The sequence below is a fragment of the Cyprinodon variegatus genome, unplaced genomic scaffold, assembly GCF_000732505.1.
Source record: "Cyprinodon variegatus isolate N-32 unplaced genomic scaffold, C_variegatus-1.0 Scaffold1558, whole genome shotgun sequence".
Lineage (NCBI taxonomy): Eukaryota > Metazoa > Chordata > Actinopteri > Cyprinodontiformes > Cyprinodontidae > Cyprinodon > Cyprinodon variegatus.
Window position 1 is genome coordinate 83,328 of NW_015152011.1, and position 13,111 is coordinate 96,438.

Consider the following 13,111-nt stretch of genomic DNA (forward strand, 5'->3'; position numbering starts at 1 on the left):
GTCAGCCTCTGGACAAGCAGAGATTAACAAGAACCACATACAGAACCTTCTGCACCCACTTTGGACACAGCCTGTGATGGTCCACTGATGCCCTTCAGACGTACCACTGTTTGTAATCAGCAGCCTCTGGAGGACCGTCTCCATCCGGCACCAGAGCAGAACCTTAGGTGGTTCTGGTGTGTGGGACCTTCACTGCAAGCAGCAGTTCTGACAGAACTCTCCACACCAACAGAGAGAACACAGAGTCCGATTGTTTGGTTCAGGAGAATAATTTAATGAGTTTACAGATTTGATATGTTCAAACTTTCACACCAACAGAACACATCCTGATCAGAACCAACAGATCTGTGGCTGTATTATTTCCCCTTAAACACTCAGAGGAGATGTTTATGTTCAACCTTCAGAACCTCAGAACCAGCAAGTGAGAAGGACCATCTTCAGCTGTCTGAGTCAAAGGAAAGGAGTACCTGATAGAACCCGGATTATCGGAACATTACAATGATCAGAGCAGAACCCAGGAACATCTGTTGGTACGGAGGGCCGGAGCTGAGGCAGATACAAATCCCTAAACCCAACCACCAGATGCAACCTGATGCAACTCAAGAGACTGGATCTGCACCAGCCTTCTGATGTCAGAGGTCAAGAATTCCTGCAGTGATCATTTCTCAATGTTCCCTCAGTTCATTTTCTAACAGTTTCATCAGATTTTATTTGTGACTGTAGCTGAAATCATCAGAAGACCTGCAGAGATGCACTAAACTAAAATGGGACTAAAGTTGGTTCTGAACCATTTATAGAAGAAAAACTGAAAAAGGAGAAGAAGGTCCAGTAAAACAAACAGTGTTCTGATCCTGAGCGTGAAGAACAGTCCGGAGTCAAAGGGGGTTTCAGTGTCACACATACACTTGGGCACTTTCAAAATAAAGGTTCTTCCCACCGGTTTGATCGAGCTTGAAGCTCATTGAGCGCTTGTGACGCTGCAGATGCTTTCATGCGGGGTGGTGGGGGTGTTCTGCTAGGTTTGGGTCAGGTGTGTATTTTCAGGTGTGCCTGTATGTGTTAGGAGGAGGAGGGCTTGCTGTAATCTTCTACCCCGGTGATGGTGGCTTTACAGAAGAAACAGTCCTTGTTGTTCATCAGATGTTGGTTGATGCAGGCTCTGCACAAAGAACACAGAATCAGAACCTGCAGAACTAAGAACGTTCTGACTGGGAAAAACTTTAAGACAAAATAATAAAAAAAACTGTTTTTCACTGGTATAGATCTATACTACTGGGAACAGTCTAAACTGGATCTACTGGGAACAGTCTAACCGGATCCACTGGCAACAGCCTAAACTGGATCCACTGGCAACAGCCTAAACTGGATCCACTGGCAACAGCCTAAACTGGATCCACTGGAAACAGCCTAAACTGGATCCACTGGGAACAGCCTAAACTGGATCCACTGGCAACAGCCTAAACTGGATCCACTGGCAACAGCCTAAACTGGATCCACTGGCAACAGCCTAAACTGGATCCACTGGGAACAGCCTAAACTGGATCCACTGGGAACAGCCTAAACTGGATCCACTGGGAACATCGTAAACTTGATCCACTGGGAACAGCCTAACCTGGATCCACTGGGAACAGCCTGAACTGGATCTACTGGGAACAGTAAATTTTAGGTGTCCCTTGATCACAATTCAAGAAAGGCTTTAAGTTTGCCAGACCCAGCTTTTGATGCAGATGCACAAGAAAAAAATTTGTGCAACCTTCTACACATTGTAAATGTAAGATTTAAAATATAATTTTCCCCTTTTGTCGATAATATTTTTGGATTAACTTTTATTTAATTGTAAATAGTCAACTGATGACTTTTATGTATGAGCAGAATGAGCCAATACACAAAAGTTAGCAAAATAAAGCCGGAGTGACCCATTTCATTTCTCCATAAAAGACAAAATATATCTAGAAAAATATTGCATCATTTGCTGCATTTTTCTTTTTAACTAAGCAAATCTTTTTCTACTAAAACTTCAGTGATTTGCAAATCAAATCATCTTTTAAAATACTGTGTGATTAAGTAACTTTTAATCTAGAAAAGAATGTAAATCATAACTTTTGGCATGCTTGGACAAATCTAACTTGACATTATTTGCCCTCATGCCAAAAAGACGCCACTGTGATACGCTGAATTTAATAAATAAAACGTAGTACGTCTTTACATTCAGCTACTTATGTTAGTTGTAATAAATACTTAATAAACAAAATTAGTCTTATTACATATTATTCAGCTTAGACTGATTTATAAAATATAGCAAAGCGGGAATGAGTGAATACAGAGAATTAATTATAGCTATAATCCCTAAGAGATGTAAAACTATCAGGGTATGTCACTCGTATATGCTGTCAGACTTCTTGCCACTTCATTTTGATGAAGTGGGCGGTAACTGCGACAGATCTCTCTGTTTTCAGTATGATCCATCAGTAGAATGAGCAACAATTTGTGCTCTCAGCTGTGTTTTAAACAAGTGGTTGAGGTTACTCTCATAGGGATGTTAAAACTTGGCTCCATGAAGTGCATTAACCCACCAAAGTTTCAATCAACCATGCTTGTCTTTCTATGACTTTACAAATGCTTTGCTTAATACCCTCCGGTACTCAGTAATGCAGCACAGCTCAACAGGAGCCATTTAGGTAATAATTACAACCCATAAAGTATATTCTGCATCCTTGTTAACATTAAAATGTGTTCTAGACAGTTGCATATGTTCACGGTTATTGTTTTGCAAGGTTAAAGGGATGCTGTTATGCCACGTGTGGCTCTTTGGACTCACTTGCAGGACTTGTGCGAGCAGGGCCTGAACACAGCAGAGATGGAGTGGGCGTAGCAAATGGGACAGAGATCTTCCTCACTGGTTGGCTGAAAAAAGCAGAACGAGATCTTTTTATAACAACAGAACCAGTTTGCAACAAACCAGATCAACCCCTTTAATGCTGCTGCTGAGGTCACATGACAACAAGTGCCCCATTTGGTGCAGTGCATTATGGGAGCTGGGAGTTAATATGAGGTTTCACAGTTGCACAGGTGGCTCCACTGATTCATCCATCCATAGTTTTAGAAATGAGTGACTAGATCAGATCCCTGAGAGGAGATGGAATATTATACGGCTTTAAAGTGAAATACTTTAAATTCAAAAGTTTCAATTAAAGAGTGTTATTGGAGGACGGAATAATTAATATACATTTATTTTTTTAAATATTACTTTTGTAAGATTAAAAAAGTATTTTAACTGCAAATCGAACTAAATTGTAATTACCAAAAATAGTAATTTACCCAAATATGGTAAAAAAAAAAAAATAATAATCCAAAGGGTGCTTCAATAAGAAATTCATGAAAATAAACTTATAGAAAGAAACAAGATCTCCCTTTAGAACATGAACGCTGGTACAGGACATGATTTTTTAACTGTTTAAATTAGCTTCATGACTTTTTACTTTAAGTTTTAAAATAGCTTAATTAAAAAAAAAAATTGTGTAATTTACATTAGAGAACACGTCTGATGAGTGGTGGCGCTTATATTCAAGCTACCAAAATTGGTAAATTGGATGATAAAGGGTTAAGATTATTTTACTGGGTTAGTAGGAAAACAGAAGCAGCTCTCAGGTGAAGTGAGCTGTAGAAACATCAAGATGAGTAAATTCTAATAAAAAGCTGACCAGAATGAATCTCATTAAAAATAACTCCTTATTAGAAATACGGCCCATTTGCGACCGGATGATTCACAGGAAGCTCAAACACCTCTGAGATGAAAAAGTTTCGACAAAAAGCAAGAAGTCAGAAACCTCAATAACTTAAAGAGAAACAGTACATCCTCAGAACTTCATGAGGAACCAGTAAACGACACAGTAGGAGGAGAAGGAAGAAGCTTTCCATCAAAATGAGTAACTGAAGCTGTTCCAGTAATATCTGACGAGACTGAGCTGCACACAGACAGACTGTGGATGGTTCTGTTCTCCATCAGCAGGAGAACCCTAACCTGCAGTGGGCCGCTGATTGTTCCAGTATGATGATGGTGGACAGCTATCGGTTTTACACTGTTGATCTCAATCTCTAACCATGGAAAAAACTCCACATTACTGTCAGAATCTTCAAATTGGTAAAGAATCCACATCTCTGAACCAGGAACCTGGTTCTGTTCTCTGAACCTGGTTTCAGGACTGCAGTGTTGAAGTCCTGATTTAGACAGCTCACACTGGACAGAATGCTGGTCCTGTGGGTCTGAAGGAGGCTGTAAGGACTATTTCCTGGAAGATGTTAACAGACAGAGGTTCCTCCGCCTGGAAGATGTTTTTAGGAGCAGAACCAGATAGAGGAGCCTGTCTGCCGCTAATGTGCTTTATGTGGAGGTTCCAGCAGGTTCTCTGTGTTCAGACTGCAGCTCTATTCTGTCCAATCCGCAGCAGCAGGATGGTTATTTTACTGCAAGATGCTGCTGAGAGTCTAAAGGTCATCTCTGTAAGGTCACTGCCTCCCTGCATGTCCTGCAGGACCCGTCAGAACCCGAGATGTGACCTTTCCATGAGTTTGGACCCTGTAGGGAGGTTCTGATCTCCAAACTTTGGTCTCATGTTGTTTAAGCAGAAATCTGGGCCACTGAGCAGAATTCCTGCAGGGAACCCAGATCCTGTGATGTTAATCCTGTTGTTAGCATGAAGAGGAGGGGGGTGCATGTAGGTCAGCAGAGGGAGGCAGCAGAGCCTCCTCTGACGGAGGAGTAGGGGGGCACAGAGAGGACATGGAGGACTGTCTGAAGGTGGAGGACAGGAGTGGTCTGAGCGGGTTGAGTTTATACATCAAAAACATGACGCCATCACACTGAGAACCGTCGAGTTTTCTGCTCACATTTAAAAATGTACATCATAACGAGGAGAGAACTTACTGAATGAGATAAACGTTACCCTTTATGAAAACTAAGCTGGCATATCTGTTCCTCTCCCTTTACAGGACAGACGCGCAGAAGCAGAACCTTTCATTGCGATATTCTGGACAGAAAGTCAAAACTCTGATCTTTTTCTGGTCACTGAAGGCACCATAGCACACCTGATTACAGTAAAAGAGCGTTTACACTGCTGATCCAGAATCAGAAAACTGAAAGGGCACAGAATCCCCAATTGTTTAATTATTCACTAAAGATGAACTACCTTCTCTCCATTAATAAATATCACAGCATATTCATATCTCTACGGCAGTAATTGTCAAACAGCGGTACGTTTACTGGTGGTGTTACGGAGCACGACTTTTAATAAAAGTGAAATCTGGGTCTCTGGAATTGTTTTTAATTTTGAAAAATTATTTTTAGTGTGTGCTGGTCTAATTCATAACCTCTTATCGCTCCCTCATTAGCCAGTCAATGCATTGGCCGATTCTAACTATATTTAGATGCCTCTAGGGACTCTTTCTCTCGCCCATTGACAGCTGGAGATGGGCACCAGATCCCCTCGTGACCCCAGCAGAGATAAGCATGTCAGAAAATGCTTAATTGTCCTTCGGGACAATTGTCCTTCAACAGCGCCCATACCAGGCTCCTCAGGTTCAGCACTGGACAGGGCCTGTGGTGACTGCACAGCAGGGGCAAACAATTTCATTGTTTTGGCTGAGGGCTTCTGGGGCGCTGCACATAACTCATCCTTTGAAACCCGTCCATCAAATTATTTCCAATATTTCAGAATTTAACCCTTTGCCATTAACCAGCATTTCAGGCAGGACCCTAACTCCTTCAACAGCGCCCATACGAGGCTCCTCAGGTTCAGCACTGGACAGGGCCTGTGGTGACTGCACAGCAGAGGCTGCCAAGGTGCCAGCCATTTCAGCACTGGACAGTACAACCCCAGGTAAAATAAGGTTCAGCACTGGACAGTACAACCCCAGGTAAAATAAGGTTCAGCACTGGACAGGGCCTGTGGTGACTGCACAGCAGGGGCAGACAAGGCGCCAGCCATTTCAGCACTGGACAGTACCACCCCAGGTTCAATCAGGTTCAGCACTATCCCGACATTTGTCACTATCCCGAAAAATGTTGGGATAGTGACAAATGTCGGGATAGTGACTCTTTCTCAAAACATGCGACTAGCGACAAATCTAACAGTTTTTTGGGGGGTTGCTGGAAACTTTGGCGACATGTGAAAGCACCCATCTCTCTATAGACTGGAAAAACGATCTAAAAATAAGTAATACATTTCTTAAATTAAGTGTATTTGTCCTTAATGAAATGTATTTATCCTTAATTTGAGTAGGTAAATGAGATAGCTTGCCAATGGAATGAGTATTTTAACTCTTAAAGTAAGATAATTAGATAAAATGCAATGGAAATAAGACAATGCAATTGTGTTTTCTTATCTTAAATGGAAATTATCTTGTTCCATCGGCAAAATGTCTCTTTTACTTCCTCAATTCAAGAAAAATGCACTTATTTTAAGAAAAAAAGACTTATCTAGATTTGGATTTTTTTTCAGTGTAACGATTCTATCTTTAGTGAGCAACGCTGGTCACTATGCAGTGGACAGAAACACAGACTTCTGGACAGAGAGACAAAGTATTCTACCCTTTCTACTAAAGCTGTGTGCTTTCCGTTGCCTCTTTCAACAACATGTGTGCGACAAAGACTGCTCATCCCTCGCCTTGACTATATGAGAGCCCAGAAACAGGCTGGATGCAGAAAAACATCTCAGAGTTGAGCCGTCCTCTGTTGAGCTAGAATTTAAAAGTCAGACACCCAAACCTTTGGCTTCTAAGAAATGAAAATATTCCTGTCACAATCATTAAAAATAAGATGGTTACATTGAGACTGACACTAATGTTCTTACAGCTGTTAATGACTTAGTCCATTTTTTTTTATTGCAGAGCAGTTCACATTACCACAATTACTAATATTCTGCTGACTAAAGTCATTTTCCGCAAAGAGGTTCAGATTATTTGCAGTGCGTCTGTAAATGGCCTTATCCGTTTCTCTGAACAACAGTTATCCTTTTTGGTTGCCAAGTCCTGCAATACAGTATATTATATTTATGCACTTCAAACATAAAATTTTTGTAGCTGTGGAAGTAAAAACATAAACCACATTCAAACTACCCATAAACTGTTTTATCTCCATTTTGTTGTATATTGTTGTGTTTTATAGGCGGACATTGTGATGGTACTTGAAGATCCCACATTAGTTTAAGGTGGTATTCAAAGAAAAGAGTTTGAGGGCATCTGATCAACAGTTATTCAAAAGATCAACATGGTTTTCATTGTCTGATCTACTTTTCTCCTCTGATTCGCAGCGGTTTGGATCAGATCAGAGCCTCTGCGGTTCCGAGGACATGACGGAAACTCAGTGATCAAATCCCAAACAGCGGGAATGCTCCTGCTTCGTACGCCATTTTTAGATCTGCTCTGAAAACCCACCTCTTCTTGATGCCAGGCGCTGAACCGATACCAGTTGTTGATTCTATTTTATAGAAACTGCTTTATTTACATGTTTTTTTTCCTGAATCATTCTGTTTAAATTTCTAGTTTTTTTTGTTGTTGTTTATTTGAATTGTTCTCATTTTTCATCAGTCAGTTCCTGCTGTTTTAAAGAGCTTTAAAAAAACAAACAAATGATAATATGAAGGTTTCCATTTAGGACTGAAACAAATGGGCCGGAGAAGAACCGAACACGGTTTATTCCAAACTTCCTGCAGAGCAGATGTTCTCACTGAACCTGAACAAATGTACAGCAGAAGGAAGATGATCTCCGTTAAAGGTCAACCGGACACTCAGCAGGGCCCTGGAGCGCCTGGTTCTGGTGCTTCAAGCTGCTGTCCTGGTGATTCCAAGCAAACAGAGGGTTCTGGGTCGCTGTGTGTGTGTTAATGGAAACACTGGGAGAACTGGAGATGGCAGCTTTTCAAACACTTATGATTTAATCAGTTAGGGCTGAAGGAGAAAACAGCTCCAGGATCAGCTGCTGGGTTTCTGTTGATTCTGGAGGATGACAGGTTCTGATTGGTTAGCTTCTACAGAAAACATGTCCTCCTTTATACATTCAGATCCGAGCAGAACCAGATGAACACCTGGTGATCGGGTCCATCTAAGAAAACTGTAGCAGGTGATTAACTTCTGAGATTCAACGGGTTTGGATCAGAACCAGAAAGGCAGCCCGTGAGCAGAGCCCTGTGTCTGTGTGAGGAATTGATAATGGATCAGAACCAGACCAGCTGCAGAGAAGAAAAACACAGGAGACCACGTCACAACAGCTTGAGGTTGGAGAAGCTCCCGGATCAGGACCTGAGCGGTTTGGAGTTCCAGAGGGTTCAGGGTTGATTTGGTAGAATTCAGGGAATTCAAACCAGAAGATTTAGGCTGGATATCAGGAGTTCCCAGACATGAACCAGGGCCCTCATCTACAAAAGCATGCACAACTCCCATTCTGAATGTTTCCATTTCTAAATCTGAGGCGCACAAAAATAATTCAGCAGCCTCACCACACTGTTTACCTTAATACAACCCAGAGTCTTGCATGTTTTTTTCAAACCCAACTGCAGGGACAGGGCTCCTCCAATTTTACAGTCCATACTGAGTAAACATTGGAAATAACACAAATTTAGAAAAAAATAAATTAAAAAAAAAAATTCGATAAATTCTCATATTTTAAAACAATTCAGCAATTCTGTTTTTGAGCCAAATATCCCTGTTGTTTACACACACACTTGTTTTACCAGCTGAAACAAAAAACTTTCACATCACAGGTTTTGTGGGGAACCTCCTGTGGAGTTAATATCTAAACATAATTTAATATCCTGGGTTGATTCCGTTCACAGATGGCTGCCACTAATCCTAATGTTGGTGGCTGAGAAACCTAAACCCAGGATAAGTGGGTTTAATATGATTTCATTTAATTCCTGTTGGGAACGGCTTCTGCTGTGCATGTGCGTGTAATGTTTACATTCTGTCTATTTGAACACTGAGCTTACTGATTGTAATGCAAACCAAAACCTTATATTCAAGTATATTAATATGGCCTCCATATTACTATTGTTAATATGCTGATATGCCATCGCTTTATTTTTTTATTCTTTTTTTTTTTGTTACAACGAATATTTAGCTTACATTTAACTGCAGTTTCTGTTATGTTTTTTAGATTTAATTAATAAAAGCTAAAGAAAAAAATAGGAGCAATTAGTTGATTTTTGGTGTCTAACGATTTTTTTCTTCCTCCATATAAAATGTCATCAACATTTTCTCAACATTTTTACGGCAGGTCATAAATCTGTGCAAATTAACAAATTTTTAGCATGTTAATTTTCAGAAGTGTCGACATTGCGTTGCAGTTTTATTTTTACGCGCTTCGTTCAGGAGTTCTCGTCTCTGATCTCCTCTAATGGGACCTCAGGTCCACCGCCTCCTGCCTGCAGCCCAGCCTGACGTCATTCCCACCCTCTCAGTGTTTCAGAGACCCATCAGAGATCCATTAGGGAGGCTGTGGTTCTTCTGAACTCGCAGCACTTTAACTCTGAGCAGCTGAACTTCAGAGTGATGACCTGCGCTACTGTCCATTACGAACCTCTGCTGAGAAAGTTGCACTTTATTAGATTTACAGTCTGTGTGAACCTGACGTTGCAGATCAGAGATTTATCCTCTCTGTGTATCCATTGGTGATAAATCCTGCTATGCAGAGGCCCGGCCCAGCCTGGCTCAGGTTTCCAGACTGAGAGGAGAAGGAGGACGCCTGGAATCTTGTTCCGTCACATTCAGCTGCTGGGAAGGCTGTCGGCTGGCCAACAACTTCTGAGGAAAACCAAACTGCTGGAGGCTATGAGTAGGAAGGAGCTGCTGAGGATCTGATTGAATGTTTGGGCCCAGATTGATCCCAGAAATAGAGCAGGTGCAGACAATGGTGGGATGTCTCAGCTGCCAGGAGGAAGCAGAGGCTCTACTGCTGCTCTGACCTCAGATCCAGCATCTTAGGACTACTTAGAAAATGCATCACCAAAGGAGAGGATGTGAGGTGCGGCGCTCAAAGCTTTAGAGGCAGAACTTACTGCTGTGGAGGCGGCGGCCTGTTTAGACTCTTCAGTGAGAAACTCCAGCATCATCTCAACCTTCTGCTTCTCCTCCTGGCTGATGTAGTCGGTGTCTGTGGGCAGGAAAACACAGAACGTGATTTAATGACTCACACATCGGCCTAAAAGGGTTCTGACAGGTTACAGCTTCAGAACATGACGTCTTCTGTACTTTTAACCCCTTGGTTCTACAGACACAGAGCAGAAACAGATTCAACGGTGTGTGTGTGGAATCTAAAGCTGCTTAAAAACACGATTGGATCTGATCGCAGCCTCTGACAGATGACTCGTTAAAAATGATGCTTCATCTGCAGGTCCAAGTAAAACCCAGAGAACAGAACAGGTTTGCCTCTGATACTAAGACAGATGTTCAGCTACACAATCAAAAGCAATCAGCAGTCAGTCAGAATTTATCTGGTGCCAAAATCTGATGGAGCTAAAAACCTCAGAACATCCATCTGGATCTTAGCTGATCCAACATGTCTAAAGCTCAGCATCCATTTAATGTCGGACTCTTCCACAAACCTTCAGGATCACATCAGGTTTCAGTCTGGTTCTGTTGCGGGATTAAGTCCTGGAACATCTTTTCCATTCCTCTGGGTTTTCAGCCTCAAGTATAAAATATGTGAAATTCACCAAAATTTACCACAACTCTGTTCTGAAAACCAATGTTCTATAATCCAATATTCAGTTATTTCAACATTCTAAACTCCATTGTTCTATAATCTAATACTCTGATGTCTCAATGTGCCATAAGCCAATGTTATGTTCATGTATGCTAATCCAATGTTTTATTTTAATCTAATAATCCAATGTTTTGTTTTAATCTAATAATCCAAGGTCTTATTTTAATCTAATAATCCAAGGTTTTATTTTAATTTAATAATCCAATGTTTTATTTTAATCTAATAATCCAATGTTTTATTTTAATCTAATAATCCAAGGTTTTATTTTAATCTAATAATCCAAGGTTTTATTTTAATTTAATAATCCAATGATTTATTTTAATCTAATAATCCAAGGTTTTATTTGGATCTAATAATCCATTGTTTTATTTTGTTCTAATAATCCAATGATTTATTTTTATCTAATAATCCAAGCTTTTATTTTAATCTGATGTCCCATGATCCAATTTTCTGATAAACTTACTAAAGTCTATTGTTCTACAATACAATATTTTGTGAATTCAAATAGTCTGTTAATCCATTGTTATGACAATCAATTCTATGTTAAAATGATAATCTAATAATCCACACTCTTCTTCAGTCACCAATAACAAACTCTAAAGAGCTAAAACTTTTCACCCAGCCTTCCTTCACACACAGATGTGTGTGGAACCCTGCTGCTACCACGGTTCCTACATGAGGCCCCTAAAGTCTCCTTGGACCTTCTGACCTGTTCATAGCTGCATCAATCTCAAAGTTTAGATGATGTCACTTCCTCCGGGACAGAACTTTGGGTTATCTGAGCAGCTTCTGAGAGTACAGGCTCATACTGAGGAGTCCTGTAACATTAGAGAACCTGGGAGGAGTTGTGGAAGTCTTGGGTCTTTCTACAGAACATCAGATAGTTCTGGGTGGTCTTCTTGGACAGAGGAAGCTTCTCACTGTGGTTGTAGATAAGCAACATCGAACTGCTGATGAAGTTCAGTTGCTGGTCTTGTTGGATCTCATTGAACTTCTTCACTGCAGCAGAACTTGTCATCCTGAAGTTCTTGATTTTCTTCCAACTCCAGGGCTGCTCTGACCCTCAGTGAAGATCCTTCAGTGTTTCCTTAGTACCTCTACCTTCATTAGAACATCTGAGCTGTAGGGTTCAGAGAAAGGGAAGATCTGCAGGCTTCTTGATATTTATAGGAAAACTCTGGAAATGCTGATGCTGCAGAGACATACCTCTGCAGACCTCACAGTGGTTCTGGTCACCGAGTGGACATTAACAGAAGCTCAGTGGAGACTGAAGGATGTTAAAGGGCTACTTCCCGACCGCAGTGTGATCAGATGAGAGGTTCCGTACAGACAACTTCAACAGCTGGGTCAAAAGGTTGAAGTAAAGATGATCCAGATCCATGGAGCTCACAGACAGCTGGTAGATAGACTGTAGGAACCAGCTAATACACCGAGTCATTTTTGAAAAAAGTAGTTTTCCTGCACCGTACTTTTTACTTTTACTTGAGTAATCCTCTGAAGTATCTGAGTAAACGGTGTGTCTACTCTTTCCACTTTGGATTACCTCCCTGAACGAAGAGTAAACCTGTTTTATTAAAAAAAATTATAATAAATCACATTAAAAAGATTCTTCCTATTTCTAAACAAACTGGCGCTTTGATGTAGTTTTCTGCTGAGTCATGCAGAGGTGGGGCTAATATGTCTTATAACAGAAGATACTTGATTCTAACATGAATATATCACCTGCCGGAAGGACTGGTTTCATTAGCTTGGTGTTGGTAGAGCTTCTTCTGCCTGATTTGTTTTTATTTTCCAATCACCTTTATTGTTTTCTTGTTTATCTTAGTCTAAAACAACATAATTTATATAAAACTTTGAAATTCCGTTACATAATTAAATATACAATATTAATAATAGTAATCTTAAATATGTGAAAACGTTTTACTGTTTTGGGCTGAAATCTTTTCTAAGCTGAGATTTAAACAATCCAGGAGAGACCCTCCATCAGTTAAATCCTCCTCTCCTCCTATTTGATGGGGTTCGATCCATGTCTCCATTTCCTCCTGCTCCATCAGATGGATCGTGTTTCTGTGGTGAACCGACAGCGCCTCATCTGAGCTGCGATATTGGTGTGTTGGCCCTCTGCCAGGTGGATGATCTCTGCTCCAGCAGGATGGTTGGAGGTGAAGGCCGGCTGTTAGCAGAGGAACTGACAGCTTGTGCTGGCAGAACCCAACAATCAGAAAGTCTAAAATATTTGCCCACAAACCAAAGTCCATTAAAGGTCCGCCGGGCGATCCAGGTTTGTTTTAACTGCTAGAAACGGACCGCCTGAACCTCTCAGGAGCTGTGCTCCTACTGCAGGAACATTTGGTC

General features: G+C 40.9%; 1 protein-coding gene across 1 annotated transcript in view; it reads right to left on the reverse strand.

Moving 5' to 3' along the window:
* Window positions 1-239: 239 nt before the first annotated feature.
* LOC107103902 (E3 ubiquitin-protein ligase RNF123-like) overlaps window positions 240-13,111 on the reverse strand; it is a gene marked incomplete at its 5' end in the record, with an annotated part of 45,168 nt that continues 32,296 nt past the window's right edge. The window contains 3 exons of the mRNA XM_015403758.1: window positions 240-1,159; window positions 2,819-2,904; window positions 10,050-10,144. Of these exons, the coding sequence (XP_015259244.1) occupies window positions 1,060-1,159; window positions 2,819-2,904; window positions 10,050-10,144 (281 nt within the window). The remainder of the gene's footprint in view (window positions 1,160-2,818; window positions 2,905-10,049; window positions 10,145-13,111) is intronic.